The following is a 21,439-nucleotide window of genomic DNA, read 5'->3' on the forward strand; positions in this document are numbered from 1 at the left end:
CCCCGGGGTCCTGCCCGCCCGCCTCGCCCCGCTCGGAGTCCCGGGCGGGGGAGGGGAGGGGAAGGGAGGGGAGGGGCGGGACGGGGGGAGGCGGCGGCCGCCGTGGGGCCCAGGCTGCTGCCGCCGCCCGCCTCGGCTGCGTCGCTCCCCGGCCCCGGGAGCTGGGGGGAGAGGGAGAGGAGGAGGAGGAGGAGGAGGAGGAGGAGGAGGAGGAGGAGGAGGAGGGCGGGGCCCGCCGGGCAGCTAGCCAATAGGAAGGCGCGGAGGGGCATCGGGGGCGGGGAGAGGGCGATCACCGCCCAATGGGGGAAGGGCAGAGGGCGCACTCGGAGCGGGGCGAGTCGCAGGCAGGAGGCGAGTCGGGGCTCGGGCGGCGAGCGGGGCGCAGCGCGGGGAGCGCGGCGGAGCACGGCACAGCGCAGCGCAACACCACCACTAGCAGCAGCACCAGCAGCAGCAGCGCCCAGGGGCTCGCGGGCGCCTGCCGCTCACCGGCCTTAGACGGGACCGCCGGGGCCGGGAGCCGCGGGACGGCCGGACCGACGGACGCCGCTTCCCGAAGGGGGCAGCGGGCGGAGCCGCCGCCGCCCGGCGCAGAAGTTTGGCTGAAGCGGCCGCCGCCGAGCGAGGAAACTTTCCTCGGGGGGCCGCAGGCGGGGGCGGCGGGAAGGAGCCGCGGCACGCTCGGGTCCGCCGCCCGGCGCGGGGGCTCCGGCGGGGCTCCCCCCGGCGCCGGGATGTACCTGGCAGCGGTCTCGGCGGGGAGGAGGCGCCCGGGCGGAGACGGCGGAGGTGGCGGCGGCTGGCACCTGGCGGCGGCGGGGTGGCTGCTGCTGCTGGCGCTGCTGCTGGGCGAGTCGGGGACGCGGGCGCTCGTCTGCCTGCCCTGCGACGAGTCCAAGTGCGAGGAGCCCAAGAGCTGCCCCGGCAGCATCGTCCTGGGCATCTGCGGCTGCTGCTTCATGTGCGCCCGGCAGCGCAACGAGAGCTGCGGGGGCGTCTACGGGCTGCACGGCGCCTGCGACCGGGGGCTGCGCTGTGTCATCCGCCCGCCGCTCAACGGCGACTCCATCACCGAGTACGAAGTGGGCGTCTGCGAAGGTGAGAGGCGGACGGAGACCCCCTCCCCCGGCCCTCCTTCCCCCCGGTCCCCGGCTCCTCCGAGACCCCGACCCCCGGCGGCGGGACCCGAGGCGGGGCCGCCCCGCTCCGCCCGAGGTGCGGAGCCCGGGGTCGTCCCTCTCGGCCCCTGCTCCGCTCCTGCTTTGCTTTGCTCTGCCCGCCCGCCGCCGCCAGTGCGGCTTTCGGGCCCTTCTGCTCGACAGACTGCTGAAAAGTTTTTTTTACCCTTTAGTTTAGTAGCTTAAGCTAACGTCGAGTGCTCCCAGTTTTATCCCCTCCTTAGTAGCTCGCTGGCTCCTCGGTAGCTTGCATCAAGCCGGCCAGCTACTGATCCCCTGCTCGGGTTGCTCGATAAGAGAGGACCTGGCAGCGGCTTGCCAGATTGAGATCAGGGGAGGTCAGTGCTGCACGCATGATGTCTGTTCCGGATTCCTCCTCTGTAAGGAAACACAAAGGCTGATCATCTGTTGTGAAGTTTTCCTTCCTGTTCCTGTCACTTAATATCTGCCCGCCCGCACACGCTGGGTGCACGATAAGGCAGGCTGGCTTTTCCCTGCTCTCACAGCAAGAAGGATCCCTAGGGCCCGGCTCTTCCCCAAGTCTCCCCGGCTGCTCTCCCGCTGCTTGCGAGGTGATGAGCGAGCACGGAGTGCGAGAGAAGTTTGTTCACACCCCCTCTTCAAATTGTGCGTCTATTGGAGTACTTAAAATTTCTTCTCTGCTATTTTACAAAAGGCCATGGAGAAGTCTTTTAGTCTCCCTTGTTTTGCCCTGTCCCTCCAGCTCTCTCTTCCCCCAAGTCGAGGGAAAACATGGCGCTGTAAAGAGATTACAAATAACCAGTAGTTTGGGATATGTATAAATGTATGTGAGACTTAGAGTGCAAGCTTCGACAATTCTGGAAAATAAGAGCAAGGCTTGCTTCTCTCGGCGGGTAGAGGGCAGTAGAAAGTCCAGAAAGCTGTTGAGACAGCATCTGTCCAAAAACTTGCATTTAAAATGATATACTGTTTTGAGAGAACTAAAACTGATCCTTTTTAGTGATTATCTGACCTTTATTCTGGTACAGGTTATTATCTGAAGCTCCGTTCACCTTGCTCACAAGTGAATTGTATCAAGCCAGGGTATCCTATCTGTAGCTGTCACTTGGATAGGGCTGGCTTCAGGGTTAAAAGCTCCGTTAAAGAATTAAATATGGCTCTGAACTGCTTTGAAGACCTTCGTTGAGTCTGTGAGGCTGATTGTGTATGTTGCTGTAGACTTTTTTTTTCTTTTTTTTTGACGTGTTGGTAAAGTTATATTTAAATGAAAAGTTCAGGTATATAGAGAAAAGGTTCTTCAAAAAACCTACCTTGTTTTGGATGAATTTCTCTTTTCACATGTTTTTAAGCAAAAGACTGTCTTAAATGGGTTGTGTTTTTTTTCCCCTCCCTTGGTTAAAGGAAATAAAAGCCTACAGTCATTAACTGTCTCAATGTTCCAGCTCCCTTACTGTATCGCAGTATGGACGTCTCTGGCAGTTTAGGAGTATTTCATTCCTTTGAAGTGATGCAATCTGTACGTTGCTGTAGTTCAACTCGTAACACGTCCCATCTACTGTTGAAAATAGTATGAAGCATTTGTTGGCAAGACCGCGTTTCAATTAGTGTTGTGGTTAGAAACTAGTTCCAGCTGTCCCTATAGGAATAGTCGGGGAGATAACTTATCTATTTAATTTTCATTCTCGTAAATGAAAAGCAACTGAGCTGAACTGTCAGCCTAATAAATAGTACTGGAATACCTATTAGTGAATAGTCAGGAAACTGCCTCTTTCCAAGCAACAAAAACAACTGTGTTGTTCTTTATGGCGTGTATTGTGTATGAGGCTTCACAGCGAGGGGAGGACTTAATGTACTACCTCCCTTCGCTGAAATAAGGCTGACTATCCCTGTGTTTTTAATTGCTGTGACCAATTGACAGTTGTGCAGTTTACATGCACATGTGAAACAGAATGGGATGGTGATATGTGAGGTATCAGTAATACTAAGCAGTGTTTTTCCTTTATCTCTTAAAAAAACAAACAAACAAAAACAAACAAACAAACAAAAAAAAACGAAGACTGCTTTTCTCTTAATCCTGTCTTTTGGGAGTGTAAGCCCTATGGTACCTACCCCAGTTCAGGGAGGAAGAAATTAAAGTGATTTGCGGAACTGTGTGAGTAGAAACTGATGGGTTTTACTCTCCTTCCCGTCTCTAGCCTTCTATTTCAATGCAATTTTTTACACTGAAATGACCCCTACTGGCTACAGTTATAAGCATTATTTTTTCTTAATTTTTAATCTTGGGTGTGATGCTCTAGCGTAGTTTAGCATATCAATGCATATTTCGCTACAGAAAACTCAAAGCTGTAATTACACCCGGTAAAAATATTTGCATGTTAATTTGGTATTAGTATTAAATATGGCAAGTGCATTAACATTCTTAAGTGAGCTGTGTGATGTCTGATGGAGAAGTTTCCATGGAACCTGCCACTGATGGCCACTGTTTCTGAAACTAGAAGTAATTGATTTTTATTTTTTTTAAATCATCACTTACTGATGAAATTTGTTACTATTTCTAGGTTCTTTTCTTCACCCATTTAAGGCCTGAAGAAATTCCCTAGTCACCTTCCCATGTTAACTGTTCAGGCCTTCATGCGGTTCTAAGGCTTAATTTGTGGCATTATCGTGATGTCTACAGATGCCCTTCCTGCATTTATTTTACACTTCTGTAGTTGTATTCTTGGTAAAGTTTTCTTAGGTCAGTTTTTCCAGGCACAGCTGCGTACTTCTTCTGAAAGCAACCTTGAGAGACTTTGAACACCTCCAGCCTCTTTTGACTTTGCAGGGGAGCTGTTGGATTGGATCGATGAGGTGTCGAGAGCATAGAGCTGGCTAAGAGCCAAATGCTCTTAGCGTTGAGAAACTGTGAGCTCAAAGCAGGGACCACTCTTGCTGTCTGCCTTTGGGGGTGGACCTGGAGCCACCTCCTAATTAGCCGAGAGTTCCCTGGGAGGGCCTTGGCCTTGGCTTCAGCAGTTGTCTGGCTGTGCAGAGCTCCTTCTTTCTGGGGAATAAGAAAGCTTTGGGAAATCTCTGATGTAGGAGTTTAGTTTTGAAGGCATTTCTTGTGATGACTCTTCTCTCATCTAAGTTTTGACACTTCCACAATTTCTGGTGCTCTTGGAAGAAGAGGCCTTGATTGCTTTGCTAAGCTGCTCTAAGGCATAACAGCAGCATATGAAATAACACTGAAAATGAGCTGGAATTACTTTATTTTTAACTGTGTAATAAAAGCATGGCTTAAGTTTTTATGATACACTTGAAATGAGAAGTTAACAAAACTGCTAGTTTTACTGTGGTCTTACGTTCCCTTTAAGACCATACTTCCATACGAGCTAGCCCCTAGGTATCTGCTGTAAAACATATTTGCTCCTGTAGCTTACTGATAGCATGGAGCAGAGAGGGCTTGTTTGTTTTATTTTGGGGGTGTGTACAGTTACTGCTGTTTTCTTTTTGCTACTGTAGGCAATTTAAGGCTTGTCGCAAATACTTGAGGCTTGGCTGCCTAGTGCATAGCTTCTGAGCAGGGGTTCAGAAGCTGCTGTCACTGATTTTAGGCAAGCATTGAGACATATGCAAGTTCTTCCCGTAGGAAGATGGTAGACATTTTCCCTCCTGTGCCTTGTCCTGGTCTGTTTCACATATCTACAGCTCTTTGGGAGCATTATTGTCCATTTGATCCCTTTCTGGGAGAAGAGGGAAGCTTTGGTGTCTTCTGCACCCCTCACATTTGAGCTTACAGTGGACTACAGTTTCCTCCCCTAGAAACCTGTGATAGAGAATTTTATAGGTAATGAGAAGCTGATGAGAAGATAGTCTTGAAAATGTTTCTTCTTGTGTTGGTGGTTTTGTTTTATCCCAAAACGGGGAGAAGGGGAGCTAAGCTTCTTTTATTTGAGCATTAATTTCACAAATGCAAATGGAGTTCTGCCTCTGTTTTTGTCCAGTAAGAGTGGCTTGCTAGTATTTGTCTAACACCAGGAGGGCTGTTACTTGTAACTTGTGTAGCTGGTACCCTTGGAAGAACCTTGTTTTCAGTCCTGTGCTCCGTATCTAATGGGGGCAGTGAACACATAGCCAGGAACATAATACTCTGTTTCCATATGACTTCCATACAACATGCTTGGCTTCTTGTGTTGCAGTCCAGACCCCTAAACGTCACCTGACTGTTTGCTTTGAGTAGAAGTTACTTAAGTTTGGGATATTTAGAAGCTGTATATGAGTACCCTGGTTGTTTATATACATTTGATTGAAACAGTGTTGCCCAGGTTTCTTACCTCTTTTTGTTGTTGTTTAACTTTGTTACACAGTGAATGGCTGGGGAAATACCCATATAGTCCTGATGCTTGTGTGCCTGCAGAGAACTTCTTCCACTAACTTCATGTCAAAACAGATCTAATTGGGGACTTAAGTGGTGCACGGGATGATTGTTGGCATGAAGACAGACAAAACACAAGGTTCAAAGGCTGTCAGTAACCCAGGCTCTGGTTGGGGGGAGATGGCACTTAAATTATTCATGGTATCGAAGAAATTATAATAAAAATTATTGAACATATGTGGCTGGAATTAGTGGTAGTTCCCTGATATCAGTTTCTGATGTGCCAGTCTTAGCCATACTTAACAGTCCCCTCTCCTCAGTCCCCAGAAAATGCTTATGTAGGCACATACTGACTTCTTATATAAAGACTGGGTAATTTACAAGCTGTTTGTACTCTGGTTTGTGTCCATACTGAAATCTCAACATCAGTAAGAACACGTAATGCTGAGTGTGTCATGGAATTTGAATCAGGTCAGGTGCTTTTTTGACTTGGAAATCATTTCCTCTCTGTTTCTGAGCATTGTTTCAATTTTAGGAATTGCTTGGTTTCTGTATTTCAACAAAAATGAAACGGAGAAGCCCAACTGATATGTGGAAGGATATTGATACAGGAATTGGCAGACTTCTGCTGTTTTGTATCGGCACAGTTAGTTTAAAACTAGAAATCTTTCAGTGGATAGACTGAATGGCTAAATCTCTTAACTTCTGCTGGGAGGAATGTTCTTTTTATTGTTTTGTTTTGTTTTTTTTTTTTTTTCTTGTTTGTTTGAGATGAAATGGCTTCAAAAAATTAAAACATTTGACCCTACTTCAAGCATCCTCTGGTGATTAATGTTTTTTGTCCTTTAGAAGATGGTTGTTTCTTCAGCTTCCCCCAAATCATTCTTCTTATAAAGATTATTTAAAAAAAAAAAAATACCTTCAAATTCACTAGATAGTTTGGCCGGAGCTAGTAGAATGATTACTTGTAATTTCTGTAACCCCAGGCATGTTTGCTTCTTTAAGTACCCTGTAGCTGATGCAAGAACACTCTCATAATTTAACTTCTCACATAGCGTTTAGTCAACCAAAATGCCATTTGACTGACAGGCATATTTTGCAATAATTACTCCATTAATATGGTTCCAAAATGCCTGCCTCTTCCCATCCTTTCCTTGCCCGCCACCCCCTCCCTCCCCCAAGTATTCTTAATCTCCATGAATAAAGTTTATAGCATCTTGCAGGAAGGACCACATGTTTCTCTGTTTTAATGGATTAAATGCATTGTAGAAATGACCTATTAAATGTCTCGTGACTTGCAAACTGCTTTCATTTGAGAATCCGTTTAATCCACAGAGAACATAAACATGGTAATGGTGAGTTCACAGTTTTGCCCGAGATGTCATGTGACAGCAATTGTACAGCCTGGCTGAATTACATTTTAACTCTGTCTTTTGGTATATATGTATATATAATCTGGAAAATGACTAATACTGACAGAAAGCTTGTATGTATGGAGAAACTTACCAATATAAACTAAGATGTAAAGATAACTTTGTATAAAGGCTATCTAGATTAAATTCCACATAAGCATACAGATGATTAAAAGATGGTCCCTGAGGGAATTATCTAAACAGACTAGTTTTGCCATGTTTGGAGGATGCAAGCCTTTAGCAATGGATTAAGATGAATGGAAGCAGTTCACGCCTTTACCAGAGGCAATATTCAGTCTCCAGCAGCTTTCACTGGTTATGCTGGGTACTTGTGAATCTGCAGATCATGTTAACTCTGTGTAGGTCATGAGGGTGTTGATCTTATAGTCAGAAAGCAAACAGGAAAGCATAGGGTTGAGGACAGGAAGAAAAGCACTGACTCATAGGCATGCACCCATTCCCATGTTGTTACTAACTTCTGAAATTTTATGTCTTTGTATTACTGGCTACCTTGGCACTGATAGAATTTCTAATAGTTTTTTTAATTACCAAATGTAATGCTTCTGAATCTGGAAATGCCTGATCTGTTGGATCACTTGTTCTTGCAACTAATTAAACTTAGAAGTTGTGCTACAGCATATGCTGTCTTCTCTTCAGGCTTTCGTTTTTGTCTGCATCTCCTTCCAGGAAGGATGGATGTATGTGCATAGAGGTGTTTTTTCCCTCTCTGATAAGCTGTTGATAAAGAGCTGGGTGTCACTGAATGGCTGAAGTTAGAAGGGAGCTTGGGACCCCCTGCTCAAGCAGGGCCACCTGGAGCAGGTTGTCAAGGACCACGTCCAGGTGGCTTTTGAAGATCCCCAAAGAGGGAGGTTCCACAGCCTCCTTGGGCAACCCATCGCTTTGTCACCTGCACAGGAGAGAAGTGTTTCCTGGTGTTTAGATGGTACCTCCTGTGCTCCAGTGTGTGCCCATTGCCTCTCATACTGTCCCTGAGCACTACTGAAAAGAGCCTGGCTACTTGAGCGAGCAGAGTAGTCCCGGTGCTGCCTCACCAGTGCTGAGCAAAAGGGAAGGATCCCCTCCCTCAGCCTGCTGGCAGCTCTCCTCCTCGTGCAACTCAGGATACCGTTGCCCTTCTTTGCCACAAGGGCATGTTGCTGGCTCGTGGTCAACCTGCTGTCCTAGTAATTATCCTGGTGGTGTTACATGTGCTAACGTAAAATGTGCTGCTTTGATAGTATGAAGAGCCAAGCTGATGTCTTATCTCTAAATTGGTATTTAGAAAAAGAAAAAAACCCTTTTGATGCTAACTCTAAATTCAGGATATTCAGAGTTCTTTTGTAGTCTTCTCTGACTAAGTAATTGGATGCAAGCTTCTCACTTTTGTAATTCCCGTGAAACATTATGTAATTCTGGTGTTCAGTGATGCTGTGTTAGTAACTGGGGGCAAAAGTGACAAAAGGCTTGGAATATCAGCTCGTTTCTAATAGCGTGTACTCTTCTGAGCACAGGCTGCTTTATTCATAGCATTGATCCAGAATTTGTCTTAGCAGACAACTGGAGAAAAAGTTTTGTCTTTGCTTTTGAAGAGCAATGTCAGCAAGCTGCCAGTTAGCTGCTTGTTTGCAATGAAGTCACAGCATGTGGCTGCGCATGCCGGCTTCCGAGGTGTATGAGCAAGGTGTGCAACTTGAAAAACATTGGAACTTCAACCTCCTTTGGAAAATGGACATAAAGGTTTGGCCCTTTCCTGTGGCTTTACCAATACATTATTTTTTTCAGTCATTTTCTAGAGCTGAAGGAAAAATCTGCTAGGACAGCTGAAACATTGCTATCCATGCTCACCCTAATCAGAGGAGTACTGGCAGAGGCTCTGTCTGATAGATTAAGCCCTAGTACACTGTAGTGTTTTCAGTCAACTGTTTACAAACAAGTTGTAGTTCTGTCCATAAGACTAAAATAAATAATTTGCAGGTCTCTTTCTCAGGTACATAAATGTCTAGGAGTCAAATCTCACAGCTTTAATTCTTCATCATTTCAGGCCGTCTTTGGGGCAGAAGCTGATGGAAATATCAAAATTCAATCTTTTTTTTTTTTTTTTGGAGGGGGAGCACAAATAGTGAAGGTCTATGGTTCTTTTTTTTTTTTTTCTTTGCTTTTTAAAGCACAGGGTACCTGGAGGTCTGAAACATTGTAGGCACTACAGACAAGGGAAAAACTTAAAAACTAAAATAATTGGCCAAATTGTATGCTTTACTTAACACTTCCATTTATTTATTTCCTTTCCTCATGGCTTCTGTGGAGTTTCTGATAACTGAGTGGAAAGCTGGTTTGCGTAAATACTTTCTGCATTCTTCAGGATGAAATAACTGCCTTGAGACACGTGGAGAGCTGCTGCAGTGAAAATCTTTTTCACTGTACTGGGGATTTGATCACTTGAGATACAAGTTCTAGTTCGAACAGGATAAAGCAGGCACTCACACTTGGGACAAGCCTTATGTGTATTGTGTTCCTGAACTGTCTGAATGTTGTCGTATGGTTTCTTTCTCTAGGTTTGGCCAGAAGTTTTATCGGGAACCTACAAAGCCCTTTTGTGCTAACACACATTCCACAGGAAGATTTGATCTTGAAAAGTAGGCCCTTCTAAAAGGTGGAAAAACTGCTTTATCGTAAAACTGTTAGCTGTGTCTTACCACAGAATGGTGTCGGCTGTGGTCCCTGACTCATGATTTCATTGAAGGAACAAGCTGCGAGATGGGAGAGGACTGCCGCCAGTACATAAGCACAAATTCACTTCAAGGCTAGCCTTTCCTTCTGCTTTTCAAGGTTTGGGGCTGGGTTTCAAGCATTCTTTAGTGGTGATTAGTCACTTCTATTGTTCAGCTCCTCCAAAACATGAATTTCCTTTCCATCGTTCTTTTTTCCTGTTCAAAGTGAAGCCAAAGCCTACTGGCAAGAAGTATTTCCTTTTTTTATTTTATTTTAGAAAATCTGTAGAATGCTTTCAGAGCCTCATACCATCCTAATGAATACCACTGATTGCAAATACTTCTGTGTAACAGTGTGCTGGAGTGATGGGGGCTCAGAACTTGGATCAGATTTGAAAGAGAAGCTTTTGGCATGTTCCCCCTCCTTTTCCCAGGGGACAGTCGATGTCTCAGGAAGGATCACATCTGTGTCTCTATGAAATGTGTTCGCTCTCTTTCAAATGCAGGTCTTAAAAGGATACAAGAAGTCTGTAAGATGTGACTCAGACTTACTTTTTCAGATTGGCAATGTGTCTGATGGTCTCCTTCTTCTTTCAGTGTTTTAAGAACTTACCCGTTGTGCTTCAAAAAGGCAGAAATAGTTAAGTAACATGCTATGGTTAAATGTAAAGAATGTGAGTTCACTCGCTATGTGTAGTGCCCTACCCCTCCCTGATTGTAATTTAGGATTATTACAAATATAATGTTTTCGTGAGTTCTCAACAGTGTTGCTTTAGTGACAATTCTAGTGTGTAGATTGCTGTTCTGAGGTGGTGCATTATCTTTATAAGCTGTAAAGGAGAACAGTATATGGCTTTCCAAATAATTGCTAACATTCAGTAAATGTCCAGAAAGGAAGAGGAGGAATGAAAGAGAAGATCCTGTAACAGCCAGAAGTAACTGAAACTTGAAGGGAGGGAAATCAAATGTTAAGGGAATGGAGAAGAAGCCTCTAAAAGGGTCTTTCCTTATATTTCTAATTGCAGCAGTTTCAAGATGTTCTTCCTCACATGTGGACAATGAGTGCAGCTATAGTGAGCTACTGTGTACCTTAGAAACAAGGCTCCAAGTTAGTAGCTGCATATTTCTGGAAACAGATGTTAGTCTGAGCAGTATATTCTAGCTACTGACTCACTTGAACTTTATGATCTTACAGTTGATTAATTTTTTTCAAGTGTTTTTTTTCACAGACTTCCTTCTGAATCTTCTAATTCTACCAACGCCAAGATGTGAGCCCTGTATCTGTATCGTGCACCATGATTCATACCACATTTGTCTGATAACAGCTCCTTGTCCTAAGGTCTACAAGCTCCTCAAGAATGAGGGCAGTCTTGTGGGGGAAAATATGAATAAACCTGTATTCTGCAAACAGGTGCTGTGTTGCAGTGCTGTGAGCCCCTGTATGGAGGGTTTGGCATGAAAGAAGTCACGGAATACTGCTTGCTTACTCTTACTCAAGTTGTTAATGCCTTAATTCTCCTCGCTACCATAGAAGCACACAAGACAGGACTTGGGAGTTCAGTGACCCAGAGCTGCACTTAGGTTGTTTGCTTTGCAGGAAGCAAATATAAGAATGATGGAAGAAAATAAAAAAGGTTTGGAATTAATGATTCCTCCCCTCTATGGCTTCCTTATGTTATGAGAGCACTCTTGGAAGAATTCAAGATGTGTTATGTCCAAGACTTACTCTGGTCTGAGTAAACACAGAACTACAATGTCTGAAAAGAGAGTTTGCCCGAATGAGTTGGAAAGCATGAGGAACATGTAGATGGAAATGACCTGAAAGAGTGACTTTCAAGCTGTGGTTATCAGACTGCTTCAGGCCTTTGAACTGCCTTTAGGCATGTGTGTAAAAGATGGATGAGTGACTGTATAGCAGCAGTCCAGTGTAAACTTAATTGCTAAAAAGACTGGCCCACTTCCTTTTTTTTTTTTTTTTTTTTTTTCCTGCCCCTACCTGACCATGCCAGCACAATGAGGTGGTGGAAATTGCAGCTAAACTAAGATCAGTCTGGATGAAAAACAACCATTTACTTTTGGGCTGCTTTTCAGCTGGACTGTTTCTAAAGACTCAAGAATGTTAAACACTTGTTTGATTTTTTTTATTATTATTATTTTTTATTGTTATGTGTCTTAGAAGTCAGCTAGTGGACTGGATATACATACCAAGGCTTGAGAAACTCTTGGGTTTTGTTAACCCTGCTAGAGACTTAAACCAAGTGGAGAAGTAAAGCATTCACAAATGGTTGTATCTTAGTTTCTTCTTTCATATAATCCAGATTTTTGAGAGGTATGCATGAAAAGGAATTTGCAGAGGAGATTAAACAGAACTCAGGAAAATGCGTGCAGCAGTCTAGGATTGTTCATGAATTGTCCCAGGATTTAAAATCATCAGCATGTACAGGTTTGGTTTCTTTGAATAGCCTGCAGGACACAATGACTTTGGAAATAGGGCCTAGGTAATGTGAATCATGGTGGGTAGACTATTCAAGATGTATTTTTGTATCAGTTGAAATACTGGTGACATGTGAAGGAAGAAGCATTCTGTGATGGACCACCATATGTCTGCATCAAACAGTATCAGATACTTTCACATCAGTAACTAAAGGTTTGAATCAAAGTGAGACACTGGATTCATCCCTTCTAGCTTATTCAAGTGTTTTCATATGGTTACACGTTTTTATTCTAAGTTTTGTTCTGCCTGTATTAGCGTGACTTGTGAGAGTTTACTTTAACTGGTAAACAAGGAATCATGCAACGGAACCTTTAAAAATCAATTAGAAAAAGGAGTCTTTAAGCCTGTGTTAAAAATCACACTAGATTTACTAAACAAAAACTATCTTTCTTCTTTCTTTTCCTTACATGTTTGCTGCTTCATTGATGGGAATCATGTTTCTGAAATGTGTGAAAAGCAGTTTGGCAAAAGATCTCTGGGCTAGAGCTGGTTTTGCATTAATCCTATTTGAATGCAACTTTTTAATATTCACTTGCAGTACCAAAAAATACCTTGGTTCAAGATTCATTATATCAGACAAGCTGTCTGCAAGTATTCACGAGGGATTTCTCTTCTCTTCCATCTTACTGTTGATATTGCTTTTGAGGGGTGTGATATTGACTTAGGTACACCCGAGTACTGGGCCAAACACTGTGTGTCCTTTTCCACTCCCATCTGAAAATGATGGTGAGAGGTGGCAGATAAGATGTCAAACGATGTCTTGCAATGGAAAGCAGGCACTACTGTGGATAGTAATGGGGTGTGTGGTATGTCTGTGTCAAAGTATTCATCTGTGAGTAAGGCAGGGCTCTGCTTTTCACTCTAGGTGGGTCCCACCTCAACCTCACATGGGACAAGCAGCTCTTATTTGAGAGAAGCCCTGCTGCTTGCAGCTTCTGCTGATCTGTCAACCTCAAAAGTCCAGTGCCGAAATGCTGCAGGGTAAAAAAAATAAACAAACAAACAAAAAAAAAAAACACAAGTGCTGTCAATTGGAGCTCTGGAGGAAAAAAAAAAAAAAAAAGTGTGCTGTCATCACGGTCTGTGTGCCCCGTCCATCTGCACTGAGCTTGTTTCCAGAGCCTGATGGGAGAGCACAGCTACAGGAGCTGAGGGCTATTGCCCAGCCGCACAGGTGAGGGTGGCTGTTCTCTTCTTTGGGTCTGGGCTGCAGACAGGGGCAGAGATCCTGTGCATCAGAAACAAGGAATGATTCTGCAAACAAATGGAGCCCGTCTGTTTCTTAAGACTGCTAAGGATCAAGCCGTGGTTCCTGTGGCTATGGAATTTGGCACGCTGAGTCTCAGAGCGCAGCTATTGCCACTTTTGTTCTTGTTGTTACGTGGGTTACTGCCGTGATTTGTAACATACACAGTGTCCAGGCTGTATTCCGGCTTCTCAAAAACAGGATGTATTATTGTTCTCAGAATTCTCAGGGAATTTTTTTCACTGTGCTTGCATGGCCTCCTAACCATGAAAGTGTCCCAAAAATTACTGAAGCTTCATCTTCCCTTGAAAGAATGTTAATAGTTTCTCTTCAGGAACTTCTCCACTTCCTTTGACTCTTATTGATACAGTTGCTCTATGGGATGATGGGTCAACTTAATAAATAAATTACTTCCTGGGGTTAATGACTATTCTTCCTCTGCTATTTTTATGGAGTAAAACGGCCATAAGGTTCCCATGGAGGCTCCCTTCTTCGTATCTAAAATTGTTTTTGTTGTTTATTCGGTGTTCTTGTCAGCAAGGTGCTCTGCTGACAGAAAAGAAGCAGCTGGTTGCAGGGGAAGAAACATACCTGTGAGAGATGGCCTCTCCAGGTCACAAACTGGGCTTACCTTAACTGGTAAGCTCTTTCCAGGTGCTGTTTTTTTCTTCACCCAAACAGGGAAAACTGCAGATTAACTGATATACTGCATGTTTCCATGAGTGGAAAGGATTTGCACATCAGCATCAGCGTGCACATTTTATTTGCTGTCAATTTTTAGGCTGCATTCAGTGTCAGACAGGTGACAAAGCAGTTTGTGTTTGGCTGTGACCTCCTGTACTGGAGAGCAGCTTCTGATGCTCTCTCCAAGGTGAGGCTTGTTGAATATCTCAGACTAAGAGCCGCTTCATGATCTGTTAACATCATAACTCTTCTTTCTTCTTTTCTTCCTGTCAGTAGGACTGACTGGGGAGGGGACATGAGTCAGCCAAGGACCTGTGTTCCTTTTGAACAATACCTAAATGCAGATATGACAAGAATTAATGCCTCCTTCCCTGTTATTGCTGGCAGGGTCAGTATTGTGTGGCTGATTGTGTGCCTGGGGTTCATTCAGCACCTGGTCCAGAGGTAGCTGCTGTGCCCTGGGGTCAATCAAATGGCCAGCCTAGTCAGTGTGCCTGTGGGTGGGGTGGCTCGAGTACATTTGGGTATCTGCTTTCCATGCACACCAGTGGTTGAGATCTGATGTGTTCTGCCTGGAAACGTGGCAGCCCATCTGTCTGTGAGTGCACTTGGTACCACGCAGCTCGCTCACTTAAGCAATGGATGGGGTGTTTGCCCCTCCTCTCCTAAGATGGAGGGGGTCTCTGTAAGGGTTGTCTTATCAGTGCTTGTAGGGTTTTGTTCCCTCATTTACTTCTCCAAACTCCATTTCAGCATTAGAAATCCCGCATCTTATGAGCAGGGAATGTTTGTAGACTGTCTGCTTCAGTCGCTATCTTTTTTTTTTTTTTTTTTTAAACAAACCTGAGCAGCAGCAACAAAACTTTGTAGTTGGAAGATGTTTTAACCTTTTGAAAGTCTTTTTGTTTGCTTGCTTTTTAGCAGAATGCATATTGAAAACTTGTATGTTGAGGATATATAAAATTGGGGTGAACTACTAGATGTTTTCACAAGATGAAAGCTGCAGGGGAATATAGATTAATGTAAAGATGGAAAGTAGTTTTGTTCCTTTTGTCATTAGTAAAAGTTTCAGAGCATCTCTGTTTTGTAGCATTTGATTTGGTGGACTGGCCAGGTTGGAAAATGATCTGGCACTCCATAGCAAAAAATACGTAATGTCTGGCTTATTTTATTCAATCCTGCATAAAAGCGTGTATCTTGCTTAAATGTTGGAGTCTGTGGGATGTTGCTGTCTGTGCAATTGATCTAAGGAAGCTGAGACTTTGTGGAACTTGCACTTGTGGTGGAACCCTAGATAGGGTTCTCTCTTTCTCAGAAGAGAGACTTCTCCCTTCTGGAAAGGGGGGAAAAAATCTCGTTGCATGTATCCCTCTAACCAGAGAACATTGCACAGTGGGAACATGGGAGTTGCACATGTTTACTGGACTGAATCAAAAGTAGCAGAATTGTTTGAACAGACTCATTCTAGCCTAGCTACCCCGCTGCAACTTGACAGCAAGGAGCATGATGTGTTTGAGCAGATCTCCTAGAGTGATAATGCTCTTCCAGGAGTGCTGGGAAACTCACTTTTGGTCATATTACAGTATCAAAGGCCTGGCATCTTGCAGCACTTGTGTAGTAAAAAGTTTTCTCTCTAGAGTGAATTCTGTGGTGCATTTTTAAACTGTGTTTAATTATGCCCTCTTTCTGACTCAGTTTTGACTTGTGTAACAGCTGCAGGTTCTCTCCAGTGTTCTCACTTCCATGATAAATATAACTTCGAGTATCTGCAGAAGTTATTTTGGTTAGAATAGCACTCATTTGTACTACAGCTATGCTTTTCCCCAAGACATGATAGTTTTTCATACAGATGGAAGTAAACAATGCCAGTAACTATAGCAAAATGGGCAATAGAACAGCTGCAAAGCAAGATATTTGGCAAATCCCATAGTTTAGATTAATCTCTTATTTTTGAACCTATCTTGTTTAGCTCAATGTTGAATTTGAAGTAAATTGTACCGAACCCGAAAGCAGCTGAATTTTTATGCTGTAACTGAAATCAATACTGAATTTATTTGCTTGTTTATTTTAGATGAAAACTGGGATGATGATCAGCTCCTTGGATTTGAACCATGCAACGAAAACCTTATAACAGGTTGTAACATAATCAATGGGAAATGTGAATGTGACACCATTCGGACCTGTAATAATCCATTTGAATTTCCAAGCCGGGATACTTGCCTGTCAGCCTTAAAAAGGATTGAAGGTAAGCACTTGTCTTCAGTAATTCCAAGTTAATTTTTCTGTGCCTTTTAATAAAAGTTAGAATCAGGTTAATATTTTTTAGAATGACTCGGTTAGTTTCAGGTATCTGTGGCCTTCTACATTTCAGAAAGCAATTATATGTTTTAAAGAAAGAGAGAACTTCAGTTTTAAGTCTGAAGCCATTCTGTACGTGAGTGTACAGTTTGTGGTAGCTATCTTTGTGGATCTTGAGCTGTAAGGTAGTATGGGAGAACTCTCTTTGGAAGTATTGATACAACCAATTGAAGCATGGAAAAGTGCAAGGAGTTTTAATAGCAAAGGAGTAAAAAGAGGAGTAGAAGTTGTTCATTATACTTGTATCTTTTCTTACGTGAAGGCATGAGTTGCTGTTTTATTTAGGTTTACCTAGTATAGTATTTATTGCTAGTACTTCTCAGTTTCCTTGTTCCTTTGATTTGTATTAGGTCACGTATATCTATGCTTCTGCACATGTACATGTCTGATTGTTGCTTATGGCTGAACTGAAAATGAAGTGGCTCAAACATATCCAGTTGTAATGAAATTCACATGGTGTACTTTTAGGATTTTGAGCAGCTGTCAAAGGTCTGATCTCACGTCCTTTTTGTGATACTGTAATTACTGCTTATTTCCCAATGTGTCTGGAAACATGCAAAAGCTGATTAGTAGTTTGAACCCACTTAATTAGTCTACTCTAAATCAACGTTGAAAGTCATATGCAAAAGTAACATATTTCTAAGGATACTAGCCATATTTAAAGTTGCTATCTTCTCTGAGTTAAGGGAGTGTGATCTGATGTCATTTATCAAGGTTCCTTTTTTTGATAAGGAGCACTTGTAAGAAAATGTAGCTGGCAGAAATATAGTCATTTGTCATAATTCATGATGTTGATCCCTAAAGGGGTCCAAATGCTTTTTGTGTTGTTTTTGTTCGGTGTGACTTGTGTTTGAAAAGGAACAAGAGAGGCGCAAATAATGTTGGCCTTCTGTTGTTGCTGAAGTAGAGGGCAGCAGCATATATGGGTTCTTAAGTAACCCTACTAACCAGTTCCCTTCTTACCTGTGAGTATGTGATTAATTCTGTAGCAGTTCAGAATATTTATTGTTGAATATTTATTGCTGAATATTTATTGTTGTGACAATTCATTGAGTGTTTAACTTGCCAATAGAATCTGCTGCAGGTGTCTTTGGTCTTTTTTTTTTTTTTTTTTTTTTTTTTTTTTTTTTTTCAGATACTGAAGAAATTGATTTAGTTCGTGGAATGTCATAAATAGAGCAGGTTGATTTCTTGAGGGGCTTGCCCTCAGGAACCTCTTGTTTCTTTCTTGCCTACTGTGTGTAAATTTTTTTCTGCAAATATGCACACAAAGATACTAACTGGGGAACATGAAAGCATGGTTCTTATGCTAGGATTAAGAAATGAATGCTAGCTGCTTATGGAGTGTGTTTCTTCTGGTGTATCTTCTAGTCTTTGTGTTTAAAATGTATTCTTTGTCCTACACCTAAGCTAATGGAAAAGAGGAATAATTTTTTCCCCTTGTATGTGCCTCAGGTATTTTTGGTAAGTGGAATACTTGAGGTGGTATCTGCTGTTTGAGTGCTTCAGGCTTTCAGGCTTTTCAAGTTCATAGTCTAGAAGTTGAATTTGGCTATTGGGAAAGTCAACTTGAAATATGGCTTAGGTAGTGTACAAACCAGAGAGCGCTCTGAGCATTTGAAAATGGAGCAATCTTATCTAAGTTCCTTCAAGGCAAACCGAGCTTTAAACTGTAGGGCCATGCAAAAAGGGATTCATAAAATTGCCAAAGTATGTCTAAGATTTTCTTGGAATCCAATATTCTGATGTATACTTCATTCCTCCGGCTTCTCTGCTAAAGATAACACTTAAGTGACCGGTTTCATATCCTCCTGCTGTTGAAATACCATAATTAATAGTCTGCCACAAACTGAGACTAAGTATTTGAAGTCTAACTTCCCTCTCTTCACCACACTTTGTTTGGATAATTAAAGATATGGTGTGATTAAGAAGATAAAAGTTGAGGACCTGAATGATATACCATACAGTTTCTGAAAAAGATCTTACAGAAGAAAAGTACCAGCTAAGCAGCTACTTCCTTCCATGCGGATTCTGGATACTTACTAAGCAGCTAAGAATGGTTTGTGTTGTTCAGTGACATACATCATTCTGCAAGGTTTTTAATGTGCTACCCAAGCTTATAACAAATGTTGATAAGCATCCATAACACTGTTGAAGCAAGGGTAGATTCTTAACCCCTTCCTGCTGAGCGGAGAACTGTTATAGTAATTTTTCCAATCCTGAAGATGATCAGGGTGGGCAAGAAAAGAAGAAGGTCCTATCAAGTGAACTTATTTTATTGGTAGTACTGCTCTTCAAAACAGTTGAAAAACATCTAGAATTTTCCAGAATATTCAACAAATTGGAACCAAGGAAATAAGAAGTATATAATGACATGTAGATAAACTCTGCATCAAGTAACTTCATTAACTCTCTCATTGTTGTGCAACTTTAATCTTGGGCTGTATGAATTCATTTAATGGAGGACCTTTTTTTCATCTTTCTACACAGTTGATGTAATGGCATCACAGAGGCCAGTGCTCAGTCAATGTGACTTGTTTGTTCCAACTAAAGTTTAGTTCTGTGGCTTTTGGGGAGGGAGGCCTTTTTTTCCTTAAAAAAAAATAAAAAAAAATAAAAAAAAAATTGTTGTAGTTAAGCTGTTTCAATGGCACTAAACGTGTGCAGGTTCATGCACAGGAAATGCAGGGGCTCACATGCAGTTGCCAGTTCTATCAACCTGTCCAGCTAACTAAAGCTTACTTTGCCTGCATATGTGGAATCTGACCATAAATACTTTCTGGCAACTAACAAGCAGTGAGCCAAAATCAGGAGTTCTATTTCCAGATATGAAAGGGTATGTGCTAAAGAGTCGGTTCTCCTTCATGTACTTTGGTTTCTTGTATCTTCTGTACTTGCACTCTCCTTTTCAAATGCCTCCTATAGTTGTCTTTTTCTTTTAATCTAGTTTGTCTCTTACTTAAGCTTTTCAGCCTGTGTGTGGTCTTCCCTTCTGGGCTTGCTGTCAGTTGTAGCTTGCTTACTCAGCTAACACAAAGTTTTCCCGTTTGCTTTACACAGAATATTTTTTTCCCTATCAGCTCGTGTTTGCCTGCCTTCCTGGGCTCCTCATATTACTTTCTCTATTCATCTTGCCCTGCCTTCTTTTCTTGCTCTCTTTGCATACCTATTTCATACTCTGCACCTTCAACTCACTTGAAGTTGTCTCACGTGCCTGGTGTGGTTTGTGCATCTGTCCTTCCTTCCCCAAATTAGACTGTATGGGCTCTAACCTCATGTTTTTTAAATGTCACTGACAAGACCAAAAAAACATGATCTTTGTTCTGTCTCCCAAAGACTTGCTCTGTCCTGAACTGGAGGAACCTATAAATAGGGAGAGTCTTTTTAATTTCTAGTGTATGCATGTAACTTCTCTAAGGGTCCTGATAGTCATTTGCAAGGAAGTCCTGAGAGGATAATATAGGTTCTCAATAATGCAGTTACTGAAGAAAGATTTTATACCCACTCCATGCCCTTGTTTTCCTAAGAAAGGTAGGATTGAATACATGTGAAATAACTGGTTCTGTTATTGAACTTAGTTACTGACAACTGATCCCTTAGTGTAGATATACTGCAACTGTTCAAAGGCTTTCTACTCGAATACAGTATCATATAGCAGAAAGCCCATTTATGCCATAGATGTCTCCCAATCCCATTACCAGGATGCCTTCTCTGCATGGACTTTTTGTATGAAAGGTTTGATAGAGGTCATGAATCATCCCATTATGAGGAAATGCACACACTTTGTGTTAGAAAGAAACTTCTGGAAAAGCTATCACATAATTAAATAATAGATTCATGCTGTTTGTTGTGGCTGGTTTAAAATGCTTTTGTGGTTGGTTATTGTCTTGATGAGTGCCTGCTCTGATATAGTTAAGGAAATCCTGTGTTCTTGAGCTTAGAAAGCTTGTTTTTATTCAAGGGACTAATAATGACGGCAGCTTAGTTGAGCTTAGACCACTGGAGTGGATTGTGGAAAATATGACCAGCAGACAAAAAGTACAGAGAATGCCATCTGTCTGCTGAGGCACAGGCAGAAGTCCAATAAGCTGCATCGACTGGCTCGTGCAGCCCCAAGAGTGGTTAAGAGTCTGCTAAGAGTTAACTGTAGGTAGTGTAGAAGAGGCAGTTCTTTTGTTTTTTTCTGTGTGATCAGGAGTAGGGATGGGGAGAAAAAGAGGTAATTTTATTCAGTATACTTTTGTAGAGCATTGGTAGGTATTGTAGCATTGAAAGCTTGCTGTGTAGTGTCAGACCAGTTGTCTTGAAATCTTGCATAGAACATACAAAGAGCCACTAGGAAGTCAGTCTGAAGTGATTTAGTCTCAGCAGTTTCAAAGACTGTATGGGATCTTTTTCTCCCTCTCTGCCAGGCTATGGCAGAAGTTTAGATAGTCCAGGAACTTGAGGATGTTCTTGAACCTGTTCCTTCTCTTCTGCCAGAGCAGTTCAGAATCTGTGTTCCTATGTACTGCCCATGGAAAGGGAACGTGCCTTGCCCTTTTTCCCACTCAGAGGAAGTGGCAATTCTTTGGGAGTGATAATTTGCTCTCTAAAGAATGTTCGCTACTGAAGCAGCGGCTTTCTCTTCCTCTGAGAAGTGTGTGTGTGGGGAAGTCACAGGTCAAAGGCATCTAGTCTTGCAATAGATGGGTGGTGCTTTCGGTTTGGATCTCTTCAACTGGATTGACTGAAAATGTCAGACTGCCCATTGCTTCAAAGAGGAGAAATTTCCTGGTATTAGCCTTTTTCTTCAAAACTGTTTGACGGCAGTATGTGTTTGTGTCACATCACTACCTGATATTAGCCAAAGTCAGAGGTGTTGTTGAGTACTACAGAGAGCATAACAGCCACCTGTGATAGGAAAAGTATTTTTTTAAGTTACGTTAATGTAAAGTTCCCCTCAAAGAGGGGAGACAAATTGACTTTCTTTATCATTTTGTACTCTACCACTTACTTATTTTACATGAAGAGT

The 21,439-nt window shown here is 42.6% G+C and overlaps 1 protein-coding gene across 1 annotated transcript in view; it reads left to right on the forward strand.

Annotated features, from left to right (window-relative positions):
- Positions 1-349: 349 nt before the first annotated feature.
- Positions 350-21,439, forward strand: part of CRIM1 (cysteine rich transmembrane BMP regulator 1) — a 182,115-nt gene continuing 161,025 nt past the window's right edge. Inside the window, exons 1-2 of the mRNA XM_084285163.1 lie at positions 350-1,101; positions 16,139-16,312. Of these exons, the coding sequence (XP_084141289.1) occupies positions 738-1,101; positions 16,139-16,312 (538 nt within the window). The 5' untranslated portion in view covers positions 350-737. The remainder of the gene's footprint in view (positions 1,102-16,138; positions 16,313-21,439) is intronic.

Source organism: Netta rufina (genome assembly GCF_964035555.1).
Source record: "Netta rufina genome assembly, chromosome: 3".
Classification (NCBI taxonomy): Eukaryota; Metazoa; Chordata; class Aves; order Anseriformes; family Anatidae; genus Netta; species Netta rufina.